The following is a 24,961-nucleotide window of genomic DNA, read 5'->3' on the forward strand; positions in this document are numbered from 1 at the left end:
TCAAAAGCCCAGAGGGCACAAGGAGGATGGGGCGTCCTTTCCCAATCAAATCCAATCAAACTTTCACAAATCCATGGTCAAATCTACTCTAAAGAGAGAAACAGGGGGAGGAGAACACAGGGGCGGCGGCTTGGAGAAACAGAGAGTCCACGAACAGATTACAAAAGCCTCTCATCACCTAACACAAGTGAAGGGGTATTTATACCCACGGGACCGGTCAGACCGGTATGCTGGACCGGTCAGACCGGTTGGTTAGACCGGTCAGACCGGTGCCAGGGACCGGTCAGACCGGTTGGCCTGCAGCACCCCCTGTACAACAATCTCATCCGACGGCCGAGGTTCTTTCTTCGAAACGAAGTCTTCTCCGCGATGCCGCCGTCTTGATGAAGATCCAGTCCGCGGTTTTGGAGGGTCCGCGAAACCCGGGTAGGTGGCCGGTTTTGAGAAAACCGCCAAAACCTCACGCGCGGAAAGATTCCCGCCTCCGCGCCGTGGCCCTAGACGCCGTTCCCGCCTCGGCCTTCTGACGGCCCTAGACGACGCCCGACGCCGGTCACCTCCTCGCCCGCAGCGAGGCCCTAGACGCCGTCAACGCCCGTCGCCTCCGTCAGTCCCGAGACCGACGCCCGTGCCTCCACGACTTGGCGTCTTCAACCGCCGTCCGCCTCCTTGGTTTTGTGGCACAAACCAAGAAACCCACCTTCCGTCGCCGCTTGCGCCCTTGATCCAGGAGTGGACGCCACAGCTACCGCCCGGTCCGAGCTCCGGTCCCGGCTGCCCTTCACCGCCGTCCACCGCACGGTCCATCGGCCACAGCACCTCCACGGCAGCTCCCCGTCGACACTCGACGCCCGTGTACCTGCAATCCAAAGACCAAGCGCACGATCACACCGCATGGTTGACAATTCACTCATCACAAGCAGGATAGAGTACTCAACATTCCTCAGTTGGCAATCGCTGTAGGTTTTTTTTTCACAACTCTTATCTCCTTGACCTTTAGCACTTCGCTAAATTAAGCTTGCGTTTTGGTACCACTGCTTGTACTTGCGCTTTCTGCACTCAGGCTGTAAGCTGAATCCTCACAGCAAAATAACAAAAAAAAATGATCCCACATATATTGTGTTGTTAATGGTACTGGACAGTTGCTGACATATGCATAGCAAATATCTTACAATAGTATTTGACTGAAGTTTTGCTTAGGTGGCATGTCTGATTCATCAAGGCCTCTCTCGAACATTTCCAAAACCTTTGTTATTGTAGGGCGGTGCATAGGTAATATTTGGATGCACCACAAGCCAATCACAATAATCTTTTTGGCAATTCCCTCATTTTCATGTGTGACTTCACATGCTTGTAATCCATCATCTTGGCCAAAGTGGTCATAGATCCAATCCAATGTGGAAAATACTTTTCACTCGACTTTTTAGCAACTGATTTCACATTTTTCCTGCCTCCAACCATCTCTAGCAGCATCATACCATAACTATAAACATCAGATTTTGTTGAAACAACTCCGAAGGTTTGAGAGTGCACTTCAGGAGCGATGAACCCAACTGTTCCTCTAGCACCAGTCATTGAAAGCTTGCTCTCCTTGGTACGACACAATTTGGCTAGACCAAAATCAGCAATCTTTGGGCAAAAATCCTGATCCAGAAGGATATTTTGAGGCTTGATATCAAAATGGACGATGCGTGTATTGCAACTATGGTGCAAGTATTCTAGCCCTCAAGCAAACCCGATTGCTATTGTATAGATCCTATAAAAGGACGTACCCAGTACCGTAGGCTCCCGCACTGTGCGGGGTCTGGGGGAGGTTATTAGCGGGAGGTCTTTCCCACACACCGTGCAATATGTAGAGACCACCGCTCGAACCTGTGATCTCTCGGTTCACAGGCGGCAAGCACTACCACTTGTACCAAGCCGCCCTTTTATTGTATAGATCCTATCCCATCCTAAAATTTCTCTGGGATTCTCTGAGTAAATGTACTTGTCCAAAGAACCATTAGACATGTACTCATATACAAGGGCTCTTTTTGAGCCTTCCAAACAAAACCCATATAGGCTAACCAGGCCGGGCTCTGGGGCCATGCGGCGGAGGCGATGGCCGGGGGCCCAGGGAGGAAGGGGGCCCAAAATTTTTAGTACCTAGTAGTCTAGTACTAGTAGGTTGCAGGCCATGGTGTTTGGTCAAAAACAAAAGCCCAAGTCGCATGGAAGAAAAGGGCTGCTTGCTGAAACCAGATGCTCCGCCTCCGAGTCCCCCACATGGATCACGCGCCGCCTGCCCCGCAAGAGAGGAGACTATGGGCAGACGCCGGACGAGATAGAAGAGATTAATTAGACGCCAGATGAAACTATGAAAGTCTGCGCGACGGCGCCGTTGCGCAGACTGCCGCCCCTGCAGCCCGTGCTGCCTGGGCACGTGCACTTGCCGCCTGGGCACCTGCGTCTCTACCTCCGCTGGCCGCTGCATGGTAACTATATTTCAATCTTTATTTTATTTATCAGCAATGTTAGATATTTGAAGCAACGAAAAAATTATTTGAGGTTACAACAAAGATTGAATGGCTTAGGTAGGTGCAGTATTGAGAAGGATACCTTGACAACATTGATCTTGATATTATTCTTAATGATATTACATCAAAAAATGCCCGAATGAGTTTTTTTGCGAAGGAATAAAGCATTATTATTGATCGAGTTATGGAGCTTATTTATTATTTAAGGTAATTATACTCATTTTATTTTCCATTCTTTTAGTTTGTACTGTAAACATTGTTCTTCAAAAATTATATATACAACATTAGTACTATTATCTTCTGTATCGTATTACAAAATAAAAAATATTTAGTCTAAAGGGCCCATAAAGTCGGGTTCACTCAGGGGCCCTTGAAATCTTAGAGCCGGCCCTGAGGCTAACAATATTAACATGGGAGGTCCTTCCAATGGTCATAACCTCATTCACAGACTCCTCACCTTTTCCTTTGAAGTCATGCAAGAATTTAACAGCAACCAGACGACTGTCAGGTAGCCTTCCTTTGAAAACGGTACCATAACCACCTTGTCCAAGCTTATAACGAAGGTAAGATGTTATCTTTATAAAGATAACTTCTGAGTACTTGTATATTTTCGGAGTCAGGGAACCATGCAATGTTATCAACTCCTCAATGTTCCTCTCCATGGTGTTGCTACTGAGAACCCTTGGTTTTTGGCACTTCTCATGCCGCCATATCAGCACATAATTAGCAGTAACACATGCAAGAATCAAGGCTGTAGCCGCTACCAAGGACGCTGAGATTGAATATAGTGCTAGTTCAGATTTCCAAGACTTCAAAAGAATTTTATATTATGAAAGGGTAGTTTAAAAGGATCCACAAGAGTCAGGCACCAGAACACTATAATCCATTATATTTGTGCATAGTCGGGGTGAGAAGTTTTGTATTTTTGGAAAAGTTCATTTTGCCACCCTCAACAATTCACTTTGTCTGTTTAGTTCACAGAATAAAATTTTGGCTCAATTTACTCTCTCAAACTATTTATATTCATCCAATTTACGCTGAAATGTAATTTGTCTTTTTGTTTCTCATTGTGCATCTGTAGTTATAGGTAGACTGGACCAATTTAAATAGTTTGAGTAAGATTTTTTGAGATTAATCGGACAAGCTGAATTATTGAGGATGGTAAAATGAGTTTTTCTCTTAAAAAAATAAAAAGAGTACGGACTCTGGTGAGAAAAAACATGCTATTTGCATCTAGAATTGATTTTTTTACTGTTTTGTATACTAGTTTCTTTAGAAACAACACCAGTAACAGGACACAACTGAGATAATTTGGCTCTGTATAAGTTTTTTCCCCTTTCTTATCACTACCTTCTTAAATCTTGCATTCCAAAGATATAAATAAAAGAAAAACAAAAATCCCTCCTTTAGTTCATGGAGGCAGCGTAGACTGCAGGTTTTCAAGTTTCGCTCATTAAAGATTTTTAGGTTGCTTTCGCTCGATCTAAAAGATAAGCGAGGAGATGGGTGAAAAGATGATATATGCAAGGATTATGCATTGCTTGATGTTTCTAGTGCATATGCATCAGATGTTATCTTTTGAGCTTTCTATAAATGATGTGGATCTCTTTGTAAAAATATTGATATGCCTTGCAGGTGTCTTTATTGTTGTGGATACCCTGATGTTAGATATTACGTGCCTGCTTTTAAAAAGTATCATGTCATCATCAGTGTGCAGATTTTGGCATACCTGTTACTATCTTCAACGCAGTATTGCTGATACCTGCAATAGCACGTAGGCTTGATTAACAAATGTAATATATCTGGAGGAATAAAATGACCTAATATTTGTCATTTTCTGACCTATTCTGATCGATTAATAAGCACACTTCACTTTAACCAAAAGGTCTTGTAAGTACTTACAGTTACAGTCACGCAGTTAAGAGGCTAGAGTTTAGAATAATAGCAGGTGCAACGGCTCGGCGGAACTGTCTCACACAGTCCGCATTGGAGAATCTAATCTACGGATTATTTGTGAAGAGCAGGGGACTTCTTCACCATGTAGCAAGTCTCTCATGTTTCGATTTAAGTGAAACATGGTAATTCCGTCTCTTTATATAGGGGATTTGCTATGCACATTTTGCATTAAGAAGGAAAAGAGTTGGTTATGTACAATTTCACATGTTTGATCAAACAGTGCCATAGAGACGCAGGACGCGATCTTTAGGAACTTACAGTAAAGCACCTGAAGAGAGAGCTGAATGGTGCAGCTCATGAGCTCCCTCAACCTAGCGAAGAAAACAAAAGCCAAGGTGGTGTGGCGTTTGCCAGGGGTGGAGCCAGAACCACAGACTACGGCCGGGGCTGATCTAATGCTGATACTGTAATACTTGGTATGTTCCAAAATGTAGGTCATTTTGACTTTTCTTGATTCATTGTATTGAGTACGTATCTAGACATAACGTATATCTCTAAATACATAGCAAAACGAATATATCTAGAAAAGCCAAAACAACCTACATTTTGAACATACTCAATACCTTTTTAATGTTGGATTATTAGTATAATGTTTAGTAGATATCCTTTGTGTTTCTGACCTTCGACCAGCGCAGGACGGTTCTGGCTCCGTAACTGGCGTATGCAAACTCCAGTGTGTAATGGAACCATATTTGTAGTAGTTCTCAAGTCAAGAGACGCAGCTTTATTTTCGGTTAAAAAGAAAAGAAAGTTAAAGAGATGCAGCTTACCACCGGCCGGATGTAGTCAACGGAGTCGGGTCCCCACCGGGCCCCGTGCAGGCACCGCAGTCTGCTTTCGGTGGCCACTCCAAGAGGAAGCCGGTGCCGACTGCCGATCAATCGCCCGTAGTCTTGAGTTGGCTCAATCCCTCCGAACCCACGCACCGGCAAGCTCATAGAGCTGCAGTTCTTTGGAACCCACTGCGGCGGGTGGCTCTCCCCACCCCACCTTCCGGAGACGTAAGCTCCCACTGTACGGTTAGCGCAGGGTCTTGGCAGTTGCATGCTAGCTAGGAGGCACCGCACAATCGTAGACGAAGACGAGGTTCTCATTTGTGTCGCTGATGTTGAACGCGAGGCTGGAGAACACGTTGAAGCCGGGGATGTCGCACGTCCCGTCGCCGGCGAAGGTGGTCTCGACGGCCACCGCCAGCGAGTTGTTGTTGTAGTATATGCCCTCGACGCGGTACAGGTGGCCGCTGGATGTCCTGGTGAGGTACGCGCGGCCAGCTTCGGCGTCGCACGTCAGCCGGAAGGCCGCCGGGAAGCCGCAGTCAAGCGGCGGCTGCACGCCGCCGATCCAGAACGGGTACGTTACGTTCAGGGCCCCGCACATCGCCGGAGCCCAGCTTGTGCTACTGCTGCTGTTGGATGTGGCTACCGCTGAGTGCAGCAAGGAATCTAGTAGTATGGCTGCTGAATGCTGATAGCAGTTTCATGGTCATGGCTAGAGGTGGTACGGTGCTAAATGAGCTGGGATCACCAAGGGACGTACAGGCTGTGAGCATGTCAAGAATGGAGCGATGAGAAGGGGAATCGAACGAAGGAACTGGTTCTGTCCTATCTCTGGAATTCGTATTTCTGGTCTGGGGCGTAACTCGAGTAGTAGGGATAATCCATGACGGTCGCGCTTTGCCAATCAGTGTGTGGTTGACTCGTAAGTCGTGGTGAAATCGGACTCAGAGTTAAAGTACACTGCTGGCTGCACCACACAGCCTAAGGACAAGCTTTCTGAAAACAACGCCTTGCCAACTACTCCCTCCGTTCTAAAATATATGTCGTTTTGACTTTTCTAAATTCATAGTGTTTACTAAGCATTTAGATATAACATATGTCTAGGTACATAGCAAAATATATGAATCTAAAAAAGTCAAAACGACCTACATTTTGGAATGGAGGGAGTACTACCGTTGATCGGATCAAAGCAGAGCAGATAATTTCAAAATTCCTATCTCAATCTACGTGGACTGCGCGCCTTCGCGTGCAAAATCCCAAAGTTTCACTGTGTGGTTGAGACTCAAAATTAACAATCTGTCCATGCGAGGGTAAGACGAACCTGAGAGCTATTGGCGTCCGGTCACGTTCGGAAGAGAGATTCGCTGAGATTTCATTTTATCTTGAGGAACTAACAAGGTGATCTGTGCAAACTACGTGGCTAGATTGGTAATAATTATCTTATAAACCATTTCCCCTTGTTACACAGTTATTTCAAATTGACCCAACCGTCTCGCTCTTATTGTACAGTTAGCTATTAGTCCCTCCATTCCAAAATGTATTTCGTATTGACTTTTTTAGATACGTTCATTTTGCTATGTATCTAAATATACGTTATGTCCAGATACATAGCAAATACAACGAATTTAGAAAAGACAAAACGAACTACATTTTGGAATGGATGGAGTATAAATTTAAGTTCTGTGCTTGGTGTTAATGTTGCGTGGATGTGTTGGTGGTGGTTAGCTGCGTCGTTGCTTTTGGGGTGTCGCCTGAAAAAACAGTATTGTCTGGTTGTACTGCATCGGCTGATCTGGTCGAGCCCTCTGTGCTTGGCAGTCAGCTGATGTCTTTCTTTTGCTTTTTCATACTTGTACTCGTTCCGTGAACTTGCCGTCTGTAATTTCGTTGCTTATGGTAGTGAAATTCGGGGTTTCATCCCCGTTGTGGAAAAAAAGTTCTGTGCTTGGTATGCAATTTACAAATACAGGAACTTCAGCCTAGGGTATACATAACTACGCAACTATTATGTAGTCTTACTGTTTTCAACTCTTTAAACTGTTTCGTATCTAATTTCTAAATCGTTCTGGTTCTGTTAGCCACCCAATAGAAACCCCCTATTTACAGATTAGTCCAATGCCACGCCACATGGCGATGTCATGTCACTTGCTCCATGGTTCTCCGTTCCTGTTTTGATTAAAAAAAACAAAGAAGATAACCGAACTCTTGGTACTCGCTCTGATCTATCTATCTCCTATCCCATTTGTCAATTAATGATGATGGGAAACAAAATCCTTGTCCTGCATGTCATCAAACTCATTGCCTAGGAAATTTGAAGTAGACTTGATGTTGGCGACACTTCTGTAATGGTGCTCGCACATTTCGCTGCCTCTTAGCGGCGTTGCCTATCTACTATATGACCTAGAGTTGCTCACCCGACCTCAATTCTTGTGTCCTTGATGCTTGATCTATACATATCTCTTGCTTGGCATGGCATGTCATTTTGCTTGATCCATATAAGTTGCTTTTCCCGTCATCTTGGTCAATTCATATCTATTGCTTGGCCCGCCATCGATTTGCCTTATTTGGACACGGTTCTTGATGCTTGTGTCTGAATAGCATGTTACAATCTTGTTCGTTGAAGCTTTGCATTTTTCTAACTCAACCAACTCTTGCTTCATGACATTTGCATTCCTCTCTCTTCACCACGATCTCTCTAGTTCACAATTATATATATTCGCACACCCTTCTCCCTTGGCCGGCCACCCCCCTCTCTACCACTCTTGTTTCGTGATTATTCGAAACCCTCTCTCTACCATTGTCTCCATGTGATAGTGAGTCCCTTCGTGGAGCTCCACTTGCGATTATTCCCATGCCCTTCCAAGGCCACTATCAGTGATATATATATTTGCTTCATTTGTCCAATGTAGTCGATGCTTTGGCTGTCTGATCAGTATATCACGACCTTCGGGATTATTCAAATGCGCCTCTCCACTCTATGCTCCAGTTACACAATTTCCATATTTGGATCAGCATGTCAAGACCTTGTTTGCTGATGTTTCATATCTGTCAAGTCAAAACTCTTGCTTTGTGGTTATTCGCATCCCCTATCCACTACTATCTTTGCGCTTCGCGATTATTCACATATCCCTCTCCACCAATGTCATTGATGCGTTTTGTAATCTACTGTTGACGGTCGTTATTGCACGATTTCGACCACCAACATTCCTAAAATAAAGGAGAAACTAGCAATGCTTGCATGCATATTTTTATTTCAAACAATATAGTTCCACTTGTATTGGAGAATTATTTGAGTGCAGGAGCTTTACACATAAAAAGAGGAGAAAATACCCAAAGTGGGCCCAATTCCAATCTTATCCAGAAGCCCATGGGAATAGGAGGCCCAAACACGGAAGAAATCCCGAAAATCAACCTGAAAAAGACCAAGGGCCGGGACGAGGACCCACTGGGCAGCCCACCTGCCAAGGCCCTGGGCCAGCTGGGCCACCCCAAGTTGGCCGACCCAGGAGGGAGCCGGCCAAGGCCCAGGTTTGGTAGGTCGATTCCTTGGTCGGTAACTAAGGCGGTGGAGGCCGTTTTTCCGGCATGCAACCGCCGTAACTCCCGAAACTGACCTGGACAAGTGGCAAGCATGGAGTGAATGGAGGAAACTTGCATGCTACTTCATCCCCATCCTCAAGTTTCCTCCTTGGGTATAAATACAGCCCTCCCCCCTCCTCTCCAACACACCAAGGAAGCAAGCCAAGAAGAAGAAGCTCCATTCTCTCATAGTTCTCTAGTGCCAGTAGGGTAGGAAGTAGAAATAGTTCTCCAGTTCTTCGAGGAAGTCTTCGCCGGAGTTCTGAGTATGTCTCTAGTATTCAGTTCCTCTTTTGTAAGACTTTACTCTGATATAATAGAATTATCTTCTTTATATAGTCCTAGTACTTTATTTGAGTGATTATTCGAGTGCCAACTTTAGTCTAATCTTGCATAGGAATATTAATATGGAGTAAAATGCACTGGGGGTCCTTAAACTAGTTGACCTTTTAGGTCCATGAACTTTGAAAGTGCATTTTTAGGTCCACAATCTATTCAAGTGTGTCACTTGAGGTCCAAAACACCTCTTACCAGCGTTGACCGCCTACGTGGACCGCCACGTAGATCCAACGTGGACCGTATATTTGCAAATCACCCCTCCCAAGCCGAGCCCTCCTCAATTCTCCCCCATCCTTTCATCTCCTCTGCTCCCGCACCGCCGGGCCGCTGCAGCCCCGCTAATCGGCTCCCTCCCCGCGCCTTGGCCATGGGCGCTCCTGCTCCCTCCCCGCGCCGGCCATGGGCGCGCCCCTCCTCCCTCCTCCGGCCTCAGTTCCGCGCCGCCGCGGCCTCTCCCCTCCTCCCTCGCCGCGCCGCCCCAGTCCTCCTCCTCCTCCCTCGCCGCGGAGGCCCGTGGTGCGGAGGCGCCCCGCCGCCGGCCGGATCCGCGCGCGGCGCGGCGTTGCCCCGCCCCCGGCAGCGCGGACTGAGCTCGGGCCGTCTCTCTGGCCGCCGGCCATGGCGGGTCATGGCGACGGCGGCCCCTCCTCCCTCCCTCTCCCTCCCTCCTCCCTCCCTCTCCCTCCCACTCGAGCTCACGAGGGGCAGAGCAGGGCGCCGCCACGGCCCCGGCTCCGTGGCGAGCAGGGCCGGGCACGCGCGGCGGGCGAGCACGCACGGCGGGTGAGCACCCTCCCTGCTCGTGTAGAGCAGCGAGCCGCGCCGCCCCTCCCCGGCTCGCTGCCCCTCCCCACTCTCGAGCTGGCCCGCGCGCTGGCACCGGCGGCGCAGAGGAGGTGCGGAGGACGGCGGCGTCAAGGAGGCGGCGGCGGTCCTCCCTCTGCTCGCGGCGGCCACGGCCCCTGCTCGGCCGGGCGCGCGCGAGGCGAAGGTGGAGGCGACTGGGCGAGCGCCGCGGATCCCCGGCCCTCCCCTGCAAACGCGGCGTGGCGGAGTAGTGCGGACGGCCCGCGGGTGGCTCGCCCACGGCGCGGCGGAGGCAGGGCGGCCCGGGCCCCCTCTCCTACTCCATGGCAGGCCCGCTCGAGCTCAGCCGGATCTGGCGGCCATGGCGGGCCCGCCGCGGAGGAGGCCGGCCGCTGCTCCAACGCGCGTCTCCGGCAACCATGGCAGATGCGCGGCGAGCTGGAGCTGGGCACGCGTGGTGGGACAGGGCCGAATGGCGCGAGGAGGCGGCCCGCGCCCGTGCCCTCGAGCTCGGCGGCGGCGGCGGCCATGGCACTTCTGCGCGCGGGGCGGGGCGCGGAGAAGGGTCGGCCGGCGAGCACCTCCATGGCCGGGGCGGGGCGCGGAGCAGGGGCGGCCGGCGAGCACCTCTGCGCGTTGCCCATTCCTCCCTCCCGGCGAAAGGCCTGGGGGGAACAAAGTGTAGGAAAGGGGTGATTTGCAAATATACGGTCCATGTTGGATCTACGTGGCGGTCCACATAGGCGGTCAACGCTGGTAAGAGGTATTTTGGACCTCATGTGACACACTTGAATAGATTGTGGACCTAAAAATGCACTTTCAAAGTTCATGGACCTAAACAGAACAGGTCAACTAGTTTAAGAACCCCCAGTGCATTTTACTCATTAATATGGTTAGCTTACCAGCTCGAGAGCTGTAGTGGTATTGGTTTGGTGCTCATGCAAGTGATTGCTCTATATCTACATGTCCATGCATGCCGGGGGTATAGGGTAGCATTTAGTAATGTAAGCATGGTGCTTAGATTATTGAGTGTCATCAATTGGGGCTTTACGCCACGGAGTGGAAGGGTCTGGCCGCCGATGGGACAGCTCGGGACGGGTGCGCCCTCATGTTCGCGTTTAGTTCTAGGACGATTTCCTAGTGTGGGTGCTCCTCCGCATCCTATAGCCGGTTGTGTAGCCATGACGGGCTGTTGTAAGGAACTCGGCAGTCCGGAGTGGTGTCCCGATATACCAGGGGGACCGTGTTAGGGGGTTATAACCATATTAATATATACTATAGCAAGTGAATACTAAAACTGAATTATAATAGAAGTACATAAATTAGTCTTTTCTTTCCCCTGACTGCTTAGCCTAGAGATTCTTTTTTTGTGTGAGAGTATTCTTCCTTGTATCGACCTACCCTATGCTTTATCACTTACCCCTGCATGAACTTTGATCTACATTAGTGCAATGTAAATAAGAGCAAAGTATTTTCTTACCAAATCTTCCCTTGGGATAAACAAATACGATACCTATGGAATACTTTCGGGTAAAATGCTACAACGGTATATCCATCCGCTTGTGGATTCATTCTGTAAATATACTGGCATACGGTTAACCGCTTCTGGCGCCATTGCTGGGAATTATGATTCCTAGTACTGACGCTAAGAAGTGTCAACATCTACTTCATTGAAAGCATAGGTAGTATTTTTTTAGCGATTCCCTCATCTTCATGTGTGACTTCACAAGCCAGTAATCCATCATCCTGACCAAAGTGGTCATAAATCCAGTGTGGAAAATACTTTTCACTTGACTTTGGAGCCACTGATTTTGCATTTTTCCTGCCTCCAACCATCTCTAGCAGCATCATTCCGTAACCATAAACATCCGATTTTGTTGAAACAACTCTGAAAGTTCGAGAGTGCACTTTTGGAGCTATGAACCCAACTGTTCCTCTAGCACCTGCCATTGAAAGCTTGCTCTCTTTGGTTTGACATAATTTGCCCAAACCGAAATCAGCAATTTTCGGGCAATAGTCCTGATCTATAAGGATATTTTGAGGCTTGATGTCGAAATGGACGATGCGTGTATTACAACTATGGTGCAAGTATTCTAACCCTCGTGCAATCCCTATCGCTATTTTATAGAGTTTATCCCATCCTAAAATTCCTTTAGGATTCTCCGAGTATATGTACTTGTCCAAAGAACTATTGGGCATGTACTCATAGATTAAGGCTCGTTTAGAGCCCTCCAAACAGAATCCAAATAAGCTAACAATATTAACATGAGAGGTCCTGCCAATGCTCATAACCTCATTCACAAACTCCTCCCCGTTTCCTTTGGAGCCATGTAAGAATTTCACAGCAACAAGATGATCATCATGTAGCTTTCCTTTGAAAACAGCACCATAACCACCTTCCCCAAGCTTATTATTAAGGGAATATGTAATCTTTGTTATTTCTGAGTACTTGACCTTCTTGGAGATCGAAAGGGAATATGTATTTCTCTTATAATTAAGGGAATATGTATATATCCATGAGACAGTATTAGGGCCTCAATGTTCCTTTCAGTGCTGCTACTAGTATTTTTGCATAGCAAAAGGTATAGTTTTTCCCTCTATCTGTGCCGTAGTAGCAGATATATACATGGTAGGATTAAGCTTGCAGCTATGGACATCGAAACTGAAATAAATGTAAATGTTATGTATTTCTCTTATAATACTGAGATCGATGGTAATAATATGAGAATTCAGATTTCCAAGACCGTCAATTTTGCTCTTTTATGAAAAGAAAAGAAAAGAAAGACCAGAAAAGAAAAGAAAAGAAGTACAAGGTGGAACTGATATGGCGGATCGGCTGATAAACATAATTAGGCAATACTCGCCCTCCTCTGCGGAGGCTCTGAGTTTGTTAACCCTAATTGTTGCTTGCTTTATTGATAAGGCCGGACTCCTTTATATAGAGCCGGAAGAATACAGAAGACAAGTCCTTGTTTAACTCTAACTAACACCAATCTAAACCGAATAGATTACAAAGTAAATAAAAATCACACTTCTGCAGCCGTGGCCTCCTTCTTCTTGCGCCGCTGGTACGTTTGCCCAACAAAGGCGTCCACAACACTTCCGCCCTCCTTTCGAAACAGCTCGTCCTCGAGCTGGAATTCCGGATAGTGCTCCTTGAATTGTTCCAATGGCTCCCAAGTTGCTTCAGAAACAGCACGACCAACCCATTGGACAGAAAGTTCCCAGGCACCACGGTTAAGGCGTGCACGAATGACCTTGGCCGGTGTAGGAACTGCACGACCATGCACTATAGGAGGGAGTGGTACTGTCTCGGATGGAGGATCACCTTGATGCTTCTTGAGGAACACCACATGAAAGACATCATGAATACGTGTCTTGGCTGGGAGACGTAGACGATAAGCGACATCACCAATGCGTTCCAATACTTGGAACGGACCATAAAACCTTGGAGCCAGCTTGCTGTTGGTGTTATCAGTGATACCGGCAGCCGAACGATGATGGAGGCGAAGCCAAGCCCAATCCCCGACTGTAAGCTCCATGTCACGACGAGAACGATCAGCCCCAACCTTCATGTAATCCTGGGCTTGGAGGAGACGATCACGAATATCAGTGAGGAAGATGTCTCGCTCCTGCAATTGGCGGTCCAGAGCCACCACTCGAGCAAGACCTGGCCTGTAGGATGCCAACGTGGGTGGCGAGCGGCCGTAAACAACTTCGAACGGTGTTGTCTGCAGAGCCGTCTGGTAGGATGAATTGTAGCAATACTCCGCCCATGGCAGCCACCTGAGCCATTGTTTGGGGCGATCTCCTGCTAAACATCGGAGGTATACACCCAACACTCTATTGGTGACCTCCGATTGACCATCCGTCTGCGGATGGAATGCTGAACTCAGCCGTAGCTTGACGCCGGCAAGCTTGAAGAGCTCGCTCCAGAACGAGCTTGTGAACACTGGATCCCGATCGCTCACAATGGAACATGGGAAGCCATGCAACCTGACAATATTGTCGAGGAACGCCTGGGCAACAGAGATGGCGGTGTAGGGATGGCCAAGCGCGATGAAGTGGGCGTACTTGGAGAAGCGATCGACGACGGTAAGGACAACCGACTTGCCGCTGACCCTCGGAAAGCCCTCGACGAAATCCATAGCGATGTCGGCCCACACCGAGTGTGGAACGTCGAGAGGCTGGAGGAGCCCCACCGGGTGCAAGTGCTCTGTCTTGTTGCGCTGGCAAATAGTGCAGCTCTTGACGAACTCCCGTACCTTGCGTGATGCGTGTGGATTGTAGAACGAAGCCCGCAAGCGGACGAGAGTCTTCTGTGCGCCTTCGTGGCCGGTGCCATGCGCCTGGTGGAGAAGCGCCGGCCACAAGGTCGACTCGTCGGGGACGAAGATGCGACCGCGGTGCATGACAAAACCGTCAGCCATCGACCATGCAGCGCCAGCTGTACCATCCTGAATTTCTTGGCGCTTGGCGATGATGCTGGGTAGCTGCTCGGACTCATGGCGGAAGTCGTCAAAGAGGGCGAACTCCGGCCGAGATGTGGCGATGGCGTGGACGGCCAACTCGTCGCCCTCGTCCCTCCTGGACAGGGCATCAGCTGCCGCGTTCTGGCGACCCGGCCGGAACTGCACCTTGAACGTGTAGCTGAACAGCTTGCTCACCCATGTATGCTGGGGAATTGTGGAGAGCCGCTGATCCAGGAGATACTTGAGGCTGCAATGGTCAGTTCTAACGACGAACGGACGTGTCCACAGATATGGACGCCAATGCCTCACAGCCTGCACAAGACCAATCAATTCACGTTCATATGCAGCAAGTTTAGTATGGCGCGGAGCGACAGCCTTGCTGAAAAAAGCAATGGGGCCGTTAAGCTGGTGAAGGACGGCCCCAAAACCGGTACCAGAGGCGTCGCAGTCCACCACAAATTCTTTGGTGAAATCGGGCAGCTGAAGAACTGGCCCCGTGGTGAGCGCCCTCTTCAGATCGTTGAAGGCGTCAGTGGCGGCCTGGGACCACAGGAACGCGTCCCTCTTGAGCAAGGCGGTGAGCGGAGCCGCGATAACACCGTAGTTGTGGATGAACTTGCGATAGTATCCCGTGAGGCCGAGGAAGCCCCGCAATGCCTTCAGGGACGTGGGCAGTGGCCACGCCTGAACGGCTGCCACCTTCGACTGATCCATGGCGACGCCGGAACCCGTCACGATATGGCCCAGATAGGCCATGCTTTGTTCGGCGAAGGAGCACTTGGATCGTTTGAGCACCAGGCCGTGTTCACGCAGCGTCGAGAAGACGGCGCGGAGGTGCTCGTTCATTAGTGCTTGGAACGTTGACGGCGCATTGGTGAGGCCGAATGGCATCACCAAGAACTCGAAGTGGCCGTGGTGGGTACGGAACGCCGTCTTCGCGATGTCGTCGGGGTGCATGCGAACCTGGTGGTATCCGCTGCGGAGGTCGAGCTTCGTGAAGAAGGCGGCGCCGTGGAGTTCGTCGAGCAGCTCGTCGACGACTGGAATCGGGAACATGTCCCGAACTGTGGCGCCGTTGAGGGCGCGGTAGTCCACGCAGAAGCGCCACGTGCCGTCCTTCTTCCGAACCAGCAACACCGGGGAGGAGAACGCCGATGTACTCGGCCGGATAATGCCTTGTCGAAGCATGTCGGTGCACTGCTGTTCGATCTCATCTTTGAGGAGCTGCGGGTAACGATATGGCCGCACGGCAACTGGCGACGTCCCGGGAAGCAGATGGATGCGATGGTCGAAGCTGCGGCTTGGCGGCAGTGTCTTCGGTGGCTCGAACAGGTCGCTGAAGGCGTCGAGCAGCAGCTGAAGGAGATCCTGAAGCCCGGCTGTCGCAAGGCGCCTGGCTGATGGTGTGCCCAGACCGGTCCAACGGACCCGGCGCCGGCCACACCAGAACGCCATGTCGAGGCGTCCCAGATCCCATGTGATGGGACCAAGGGTGCGCAGCCAGCGGTAACCGAGTACCAGCTCGTAGCCCTCTAGCGGGATGACGTGGATGTCGATGGGGAACGTCTCCTGCCCGACCGTCACCGGGACGGCCTTGCAGATGCCCGAGGAGGCGAGGGCTTCACCATTGGCCACCTTGACGCGGATGCCTGGGGTTGGCTGCGGTGAGAGGCCAAGTCGCACGGCCGTAGCTGTGGCCATGAATGAGTGAGTCGACCCAGAGTCGACTAGGGCCGTGACTTCCTTGCCGGCGATGGTGGTGGCGAGCTGCATCATGTCCGTGTCGCCGATGCCGGTCAGCGCGTTCAGGGAGATCGTGGCGTCGAGCTCGTCATCGGAGGCGTCCACCACGAAACCATCCACGGGAGGCTCTTCATCCGTGAGCTCGATCATGTAGACGCCGCGCCCCTTGCACACCTTGTTGTGCTCCCTGGAGTACTTCTCAGGGCAATTGAAGCAGAGGCCCTTGGAGCGTCGATCGTCCATCTCCTCCGGTGACAGTCGGCGAAAGCGGCCATTAGGAGGGGCGACGCCGCTGTCAGTCGCGGCTGCCGGGGATGGGGGCGCCTGCAGAAGTTGGCGCGGTGTCGGAGGAACGCGCGGAGGGGCACGGGAAGAGGACGGCTTGGAGTCGCTCCCGAGGGTCGCGGCGCGCCGCTCATAGGCCCGTGCCAGGTTCATGGCGTCTTCCAGGGTAGTCGGGCGCTGCATCTCGACGTCGATGCCGAGAGTGCCGCCGAGTCCGGCGGTGAAGAGGGCCACCTGCTGTGCTTCGTTGACGTCGTCGCAACGCGCCAGGAGAGTAAGGAACTGGTCCTGGAAGTCCTCGACCGTGCCGGTGCGATGGAGGTGCGCCAGTTCGCCTAGAGGATTGCTTCGGATGGGTGGGCCGAAACGACGACTGACCAGGTCGACGAAGTCCGGCCATGTTGGGATGCCGCGATTGCGCTCCAGGCGGTAGTACCAGCGCTGCGCAGTGTCAGACATGTAGAAGGATGCCGTCCACACCTTGTCCGTCTCTGGCGTGCGATATGCACGGAAGAACTGCTCGCACTTGTGGAGCCATGGCGCCGGGTCCTCCTTGCCGTTGTACTCTGGAAAACGCAGTTTGTGCGTGATCGGCGCCAAGGGTTGTGACTCCGGTGGTGAACGGAAAGACGAGGAGGATTGCTGCGGCTGGAGATCCAGGGCCTTGGTCTGCAGCCGATTGACGGCCACGTTGAGGGTGGAGTATTGGCCCTTGATCTGTTGGATGGCTGAGGCGTGATTCTCCGCCAGCTTCAGCAAGTTGTCCAGCTTGACGGAGATATCGTCGTTCGCGGTGCCGTCGCCCATGGTGACTGGAAGGACGGCTGCGGCAACGAAGAACAAGGGCGGCGCGAGCGGAACGAGCGAGGGCGCAGGATCGTAGATGGCGGCGCGAGCGGAACGAGCGAGGGCGAAGGCACAGGATCGTAGATGAAACCTGATACCAGATGATATGGCGGATCGGCTGATAAACGTAATTAGGCAATACTCGCCCTCCTCTGCGGAGGCTCTGAGTTTGTTAACCCTAATTGTTGCTTGCTTTATTGATAAGGCCGGACTCCTTTATATAGAGCCGGAAGAATACAGAAGACAAGTCCTTGTTTAACTCTAACTAACACCAATCTAAACCGAATAGATTACAAAGTAAATAAAAATCACACTTCTGCAGCCGTGGCCTCCTTCTTCTTGCGCCGCTGGTACGTTTGCCCAACAAAGGCGTCCACAACAGGAACAAATATGAACTAGCTGTATGAAGACAAAAAAAAAATCTGCTCCAAATTGCCCAATTCTCATGTAAGAATATATGTGCAAATATATAAGATTATTTTAGTGCTATATTTTTAGAAACTAAAACTAAACTGTAACTTTTATCGGGAAAAAACTATTAGTAGGCAACAGAATTTGGATTATTAGATATTAAATGGTGTCAAATACCTATTAGTATTATCCTCCTGCCAGTCCCATTGCTACCTGAAATAGCATAGAATATTAATTTTAAAAGCAATGCTGACAGCGACAAAAGAGTTGCACTGATACTGAAGATAAGGGACGACATGTGTGGCTCTCTTGCATGCATGTTTGATACAGTCACACAGATTATTGGTTTCAATAAGCACGCAAACAGACTATCAGGGGCACTTGTACTGATAGTACTGTGAGGGAAGCTAGATACATTTTTCGTATAAAATGAATATTTTTGTTTGTGTCATGTTGCAAAAGAGTCATTTTAACCCCCCCCCCCCCCCCAACCCCCCCCAAAAAAAAGGTTGGATCAAGCGTGTTTGTGGAAGTAAAAACATAGTCATTGCACTAGCTGATCTTTTGTGTGCATATGAATCGCAGAGTCCGGCGGGAATGCCATGCTAGTCCCTATCATTTGCTTCCAACTTAGTACTACTTTCGATTTTTTTTTTGACATTGAGACAAGACTCTACTGTTGTTTTCCTATATAAACTTTTGTCCAAAACATCAACTAAAAGAATATGGAGTGAGTATATGATAGTGCCATACTTGACTTGCAAACTAAGAGCATCTCCAAGAAAACTCTTATTTACCTCTTTATTCTTAAAAGTAGGTTTTTTACTTAAAAAATTATCCCTCCAACAGTACTCCTAAATAGTATCCTACTTGCAGTGGCAGCTAGCTAGAAATTTTAGGTGGGGCGAACTAGCGCGACAAACATAACTCGTACTAAAGAAGATCGCATTGCATCTCACACTTCTCATAGGAAAATCACTTGAATACGGTACGAAATGTTAATAAATGATACATTTGAAGATCGAAGACGGTACCTCCCAAATAAAAGGTCATAGAGTCTTTAACACCACGATATAATTCCTTAATTCAATATACACCAAGAGTCTTTAACCTGCCAATTTGAAAATGAGTAAGTACAATAGTATGTGATAATTAAAAGGAGCTAAGCCTAGCTAAAAAAACTAACTAGCAACCGGGCTGAAAGCCTGAAACTAACAAGCAGGTCAAAACTTGAACATACACTAATCTAATGAGCAACGAATAAAAGACTCGTCTTTGCTACTGAATCTCCCTTTGGAGGAATCTGTCGAACACCTAGCGGGCGTGGTGGTGCCTGCTGCAATTCACCGTCGACCTGACCTGCAAAATCCCACACACGCACGCCCTGGACGCTGTTAGCGCCGAGCTCTTGCAAAAACCAACAAGCACACGCAGAGGAAAACAACAGCTTGCTCTCGATGTGCTTCCTGCAGCCGAGCTGATGGAGAAGAAGCAAGCTGCCTGAGTACAGCCGCCGCCAAGCCTTGGGACAGCCCCTGTCTCGGATGGCTCGCGCGGTCGGCGGAGCACTCCGGCGGTGGGCGGAGCAGGGTTCAGCGGCGCCTGGCTGAGGCCGCGAGTCGCCTCTGCAGTTAACTGGAATGACTTCGTACCCCCAAACCATGGCCTCCAACACATGATATTCCTCTCCATTACACAAATCTAGAACCAGAAAAGAGAGAAAGGAAAAGGCAAGAGGTTCGTCAAGTAATGCAATACTTATATGATGTTCATTCTTCCGTACTACTTATAAGCGTCAACTCCTAGAAATCCCCATTTGTTTCTCAACAAGTCACGGTATGAACCGTAAGCAAATAGTTTTTTGGATTCATATTGAACTTCCCGTGAAGCCATTTGCGTATGGAACCAAAACTCCTCTCTAGGGGTTTATTTAGACTGCACTGTCTTCGTTCCCATACTGATAGATTTATTCCATAGGAATCACGAGTAATTCTATAGAAATCACCGTAATGAACTTAAAACGCCACCTTGCTCGACATATCTGACCATTCAAAGACTTAATTTTAATTAAACCTGTTTCTAAAACCATGGTACGGCTTCAATTATAACCACTAATCCGAACCCTAAGCAGTTACAATTATAAAAAACACTAATCACAGAATTAAAAATACAAAAAATTTAGAATGACAAAGTTGAGAAATATTGGTTACATGCGGTTCAGATCTAAAATCTGGCAGGTCTTCGCTATTGCAACTCCCTCCCTCACCCCACGTCTCTCCTTTTTCCCTCTATGGATGTTGTTTGCTGCAAATGTAGGTGTGGGAGGACCTCAGCTTTTATATTTGGGGGAGTCTGCCGCCCCCCTACCGGGCGGTCGGCCTGCCTGCCGCCCCTCCACCGGACGGTAGGGGCCTCCATGCGATAGAACTCAAATTTTAATTACATATAGGTCCCTGCCGCCCCTGTCGGGTGGTAAGGATATAAAACTATAAATTGTGAAACCAAAAATATATTTTTGTAAAAAATGTTTTTAAAAAATAGAAAAATAGAAAAATAGCGGGAGGTCAGGGGATGACGATTTGGGCCACAGGCCACCCCACGGCCCGCAATCCCCACCCCGTCCTGCCCAACAGAAAATACCCCTTTCTCTGTTCTTCTTTCTCGCGTCGCACCGTCGCTCCAGGAAGAACCCGCCGGGGACTGCCGGACTGAGGACTGGCCGGAGTCAGAGGAGGTGGGGTTGGGTTCCCCTCCGCTAGGTGGGGCATATGCCTAGGTCCCTACATATGCCTCACCCTGCTGTATGGGTAGATCCCCCTCTGCCTACTTGTAGCAACACCCTAGATGGCCCTCTCGGCTTCCTAATTTTGGGAAGGCAAAACCCACCCTACTGCTTTTCATGAAAGTAGTAAATTTACAAAGACTGTTGTGGGACACAAGAAAGTAGAAAGTCATTTTGTTTAGGATAGCTCCCTACTTTATAAAATAGGACTTTTAGTATAAAGATTTTTTTGGTGATGCTCTAAACGAAGTGAATCTATACTATAAGTACCAAAAAAATTGAAATATTGTTTACCAAGATTAGGAGGTATGTACCTATCACGCTGACTCCACCTGGCAGTCCTAAAAACATGAGGATCCCATGGTGGATCTATAGAAAATAGATGATGCAAAATGAATCTGTCAAAAATCAAATATTTTTGTTACCTAGCGCCTAGCTATCCGCCGCGCGTACCACCACTCCTTCAAACTTTTGTCCGGCGTGGACAGCGGCAATCATGCGTTCTCGATGTTTCATTTCCTTCTGTATGCACCATCGCCCTCTCCGATCCAATCCCCCCCCCCCCCCCCCCCCCCCCCCACCACGCCGCGACCCACTGGCGGCGCCTTCTCACCCAGAGCCTCCCTCCCTCCGCGCGTCATGGAGGACGCGGGACCGAGCGGCTCGGGCACGCGCGTGTGCGCTGCGCTGCGCTCGGGCGGAGCAGGGCGGCACAGGAGCGGCCAGTCCATCAGCACGGATCGGGAGGCGGGCGGGCCTTCCGCGGTGGCGAGATCTGCTGCCCCTCCGAGGTGCCGCTTGTCGAGAAGCTCCTCGACCCGCTGCCGGGCGCCACGCGGGTCATGCTGCGGTGCCTCGTCGACGCGGGGCGCCACGCGAATGCCGTCGCGCTGCACCAGGACATGCGGCGGCGGTGCCCCTGCCCTGAGGCACAGGACGACTTCGTGCTGTCGCTCGCGCTCAAGGCCTGCGTCAGGCCCGCGGAGTACGGCTACGGTAGACTGCTGCACTGCAACGCTGTCAAGGTAGGCGGCGCGGATGGCTTCATGATAAACAGCTTGGTTGACATGTATGCAAAAGCCAGGGAGTTGGAGTGCGCCCACAACATGTATGAGAGAATTCACGACCGGAATGTGGTGTCCTGGACCTCGATGCTAAGCGGGTGCGTCCATAATGGTTTTGCTGCTGATGGACTGTTTCTGTTCAACCAGATGAGGTGACAAAGTGTGCAGCTGAGTGAGTAAACGATGGCTAGCGTTCTTGCCGCTTGCTCCGCAGTCGACAGTTTGCACCAAGGGAGGTGGATCCATGGGTCAGTGATCAAACATGGCTTAATTTATAACTCTTTCATCAGTGCATCCTTGCTGGATATGTATGTTAAGTGTAGGGAGGTAGAGGATGCTTGGCATGTGTTTGATGAGCTCAGCTATGTTGACATTGTTCTTTGGACCACTATGATTGTGGGGGTACGCACAGAACGGGAACCCTCTTGATGCATTACGGCTGTTCCTTGACAAGAAGTTTGCAGGCATTGTTCCTAATTCTGTTCCCACGGCAACTGTTCTTTCAGCTTCTACTCAGTTGCGTGACCTGTCTCTGGGAAGGTCGATTCATGGTATAGCTGTTAAGTTAGGTGTGGCTGATTATGATGCGGTGGTGAATGCCTTAGTTGACATGTATGCAAAGTGTCAAGAAGTTTCAGATGCCAACAGCATATTTGGAAGAATTTTGAACAAGGATGTTGCCACATGGAATTCAATGATCGCAGGCTATGCTGAGAATAACATGGGCAATGATGCTCTGATGCTTTTTTAAACAGATGAGGCTGCAGGGCATTTCACCTGATGCAACCTCAGTGGTGAATGCTCTGTCAGCTTTTGTTTGTCTGGGTGACCTACTTATCAGTAAATCATTCCACGGTTATGTTGTTAAACATGCATTTCTCTCCAATGTTTATGTCAACACTGCCCGTCTGCCCTATTGAACCTGTACAGCAAGTGTGCTTATCTCCCATCTGCTCGTAGTGTGTTCAATGAAATGAATTACTGTAATTCTGTGACTTGGTGTGCTATGATCGGGGGTCATGGAATGCAAGGCGATTCTGCTGGTTCTATTGATCTTTTCAATGAAATGCTGAAAGACGGTGTGCACCCAAATGATGTAGCATTCACAAGCATCCTATCCACTTGCAGCCATACTGGGATGGTTACTGCAGGGAAAAAGTATTTTAATAGCATGGCACAGCATTTCAACATCACACCATCCATGAAACATTATGCTTGTGTGGTCGATGTGTTAGCCCGTGCAGGAAATCTCGAGCAAGCGTTGGAATTCATATATAAGAAACTTAAGGTGCTGATGTGATTTCTTATTGGTCATTCCTCTTCCAATTGTTTGCACATGAAATTTCTATGTTAAAACATGTTGAATATGATGATGAATGGACTGAGTTTGTTCATGCAGGCTGGAGCCGAGCTTCTATTCTGTGTATTGGGTTGCAAATCCAAGAGAGTTACAGTGACATACAAGAAGTCTCTGGTACTGTGTTCTTATTGAGAATTTCTGGAACCTAATTTACAACAGTACATATTATTATTTTCTAAAGCCTTACTAATCCTTCTCTAGATAAGAAGAATCAACGATAGAGCTCATAATCCTTTTTTATATCTGTTCTTTGTTTACTCTGCGTCCAGTAATAAAACTATGGATATATTTCAGGTGAAATCAAAACTTGATGTGCTAGCATCGAATGCTGATGCTAAAATCGGTTTAGTGATTCATGGATGGATTACAAAAATCGAAAAGCACGGCTGCTTTGCAAAATTCTATAATGGAGTTCAGGGTTTTGTTAGCAGGTTAGTATCTCCATTTCCTACTTCTGAAGTGGATCAGCTTACATGTTAGATAAATTGAAAGTGATGGTTGCACTTATTTATTTTAGCAGTGTGTATCTGGCTTTGAGGGTGTTGGCCTTTACCGTTCTTGGCACCATTGTCTTATTAAATGCTATTTTGCAGTTTTATTTATATGATTCTGAAGCATTTGCTTTCTTGGTTCCTTTTGAATTGCTATCAGATCTGAGCTTGGATTATAGGTAGGAACTGAAGCAGAAAATGTTTATCATGTTGGGCAAGTCGTCAAATGTAGAATTATCAGTGGTCTGACCATGGTCCTCCCCCGCCTCCACCATCAATGCCGAGGCAGCCGGCACCTCCCCGCATGCTGCCACCAATGCGGAGGCAGCCGGTAAGTGCTAACTTCCTTTCAGCTTGTTGGGATCTCTAGATCACCGTGATTGCTTAATCAATCATTCTAGAAGTTGATACTTGAAATCTTGATTGCTTAATCAATCATTCGAGGTCATCGTGATTGCTAACTTCCTTCCAGCTTGTTAGAATCATTCTTGAAATCTTGATTCTTTAATCTCATTCTAGAAGATTTATCATTGATGCTTTCCTTTTGATTTCCCGCTTGTCTAAATACTTGGTCAATGGTGCATTTCGCCTCTGGGACATGCAGTTCCTTCTCATGAGGTCCTATTAATTTCACCATCTCTAGGATACGAATGTATTATAATTTCACCATCTCTAGGATACGAATGTATTATCATTGTCAATCAAACTCTAATTTAATAGCACGTTCAACAGAGATGATCTTTCTATGCACTCAAGGGGAGAGGGTTTGGCAATCATACAAGTAGTACAGCAAGTAAATCAGTCGAGTGCATTTGGAATTTTCATTGTGCTCTGATTTTAATATGCACTGATATTCTCTACTTTTTCACTTATGAACTTTTCAGGCACATTGGTTGTTTTCATGATTATGTTTTCAGGCACTCCTAGAATATGGAAGAAAAGAAACGGAATACTTGATGGGATGTGCTGATTATAGCACTGAGAAGAATTATAAACTTAGTGTCTGCTTCATTATTCAGAAAAAGAAGTTGAATCCAACTCATTTGTTGGAAGAATCTGTCTCCATTTGTTGTGACACGCACGTAGCCCACGCATATGGAAGAACACAATTTGCAATCGTTCGTTCCTTTCCGTGCATGTGCATCTTCACTATCTATATAATTATCCGCACATGCTTCGTACTACTTTATACATACCATTTATCTATTTTCATAATTATATATTGTTTATATATTTCAAATATTTTGTCTATTTTCATCACAACTGAGACATTGTTGCTCGTTTTCACTATATATAGTTTCTTAAAAATGCTTGTTGCAACTAAAATTTAGTGTGGTTATTTTTTCGCAATATTGTTCTTTAAATGCCGCACGTGCACCTAGTCAACTTAAGGAACAAAACAAAAGGAGGGAAACTTGGCAGGCTAGATAGCCAGGGGCCAGCCAAGGATATAGGCATAGGGAGGCCTAGTTGTGGTGTTTTTCATGCCCAATAGATTGCATGGAAGAAAACTATTCTATTTAAAATGCATGGA

At 48.5% G+C, this 24,961-nt stretch overlaps 2 protein-coding genes and 2 pseudogenes across 2 annotated transcripts; 1 reads left to right on the forward strand and 3 right to left on the reverse strand.

Annotated features, from left to right (window-relative positions):
• Positions 1–985: 985 nt before the first annotated feature.
• On the reverse strand, positions 986–4,273 carry LOC120699014 (annotated as a pseudogene).
• A 1,246-nt stretch (positions 4,274–5,519) lies between these two features.
• LOC120700844 lies at positions 5,520–5,849 on the reverse strand. The gene has a single exon (XM_039985061.1). It carries the CDS (start codon positions 5,847–5,849, stop codon positions 5,520–5,522), a length of 330 nt encoding a protein of 109 aa, XP_039840995.1.
• Positions 5,850–11,042: 5,193 nt separating this feature from the next.
• LOC120700845 (PR5-like receptor kinase) lies at positions 11,043–12,630 on the reverse strand. The gene is made up of 2 exons (XM_039985062.1): positions 12,600–12,630; positions 11,043–12,507 (listed from the first exon to the last, which is right to left on the reverse strand). Exons 1-2 carry the CDS (start codon positions 12,628–12,630, stop codon positions 11,636–11,638), a joined length of 903 nt encoding a protein of 300 aa, XP_039840996.1. The 3' UTR covers positions 11,043–11,635.
• Positions 12,631–20,904: 8,274 nt separating this feature from the next.
• Positions 20,905–24,667, forward strand: LOC120700846 (annotated as a pseudogene).
• Positions 24,668–24,961: the final 294 nt, after the last annotated feature.

The sequence above is a fragment of the Panicum virgatum genome, chromosome 3K (assembly GCF_016808335.1).
Source record: "Panicum virgatum strain AP13 chromosome 3K, P.virgatum_v5, whole genome shotgun sequence".
NCBI classification, from domain to species: Eukaryota; Viridiplantae; Streptophyta; class Magnoliopsida; order Poales; family Poaceae; genus Panicum; species Panicum virgatum.

Coding starts and splice junctions, on each gene's coding strand:
- LOC120700844 (XM_039985061.1), bottom strand. CDS start 5,849: ATGTGCGGGGCCCTGAACGTAACGTACCCGTTCTGGATCGGCGGCGTG.
- LOC120700845 (XM_039985062.1), bottom strand. CDS start 12,630: ATGTCCATAGCTGCAAGCTTAATCCTACCAT. Junction 12,508..12,599: donor TGCAAGCTTAATCCTACCAT/GTATATATCTGC, acceptor AGGAACATTGAG/GCCCTAATACTGTCTCATGG.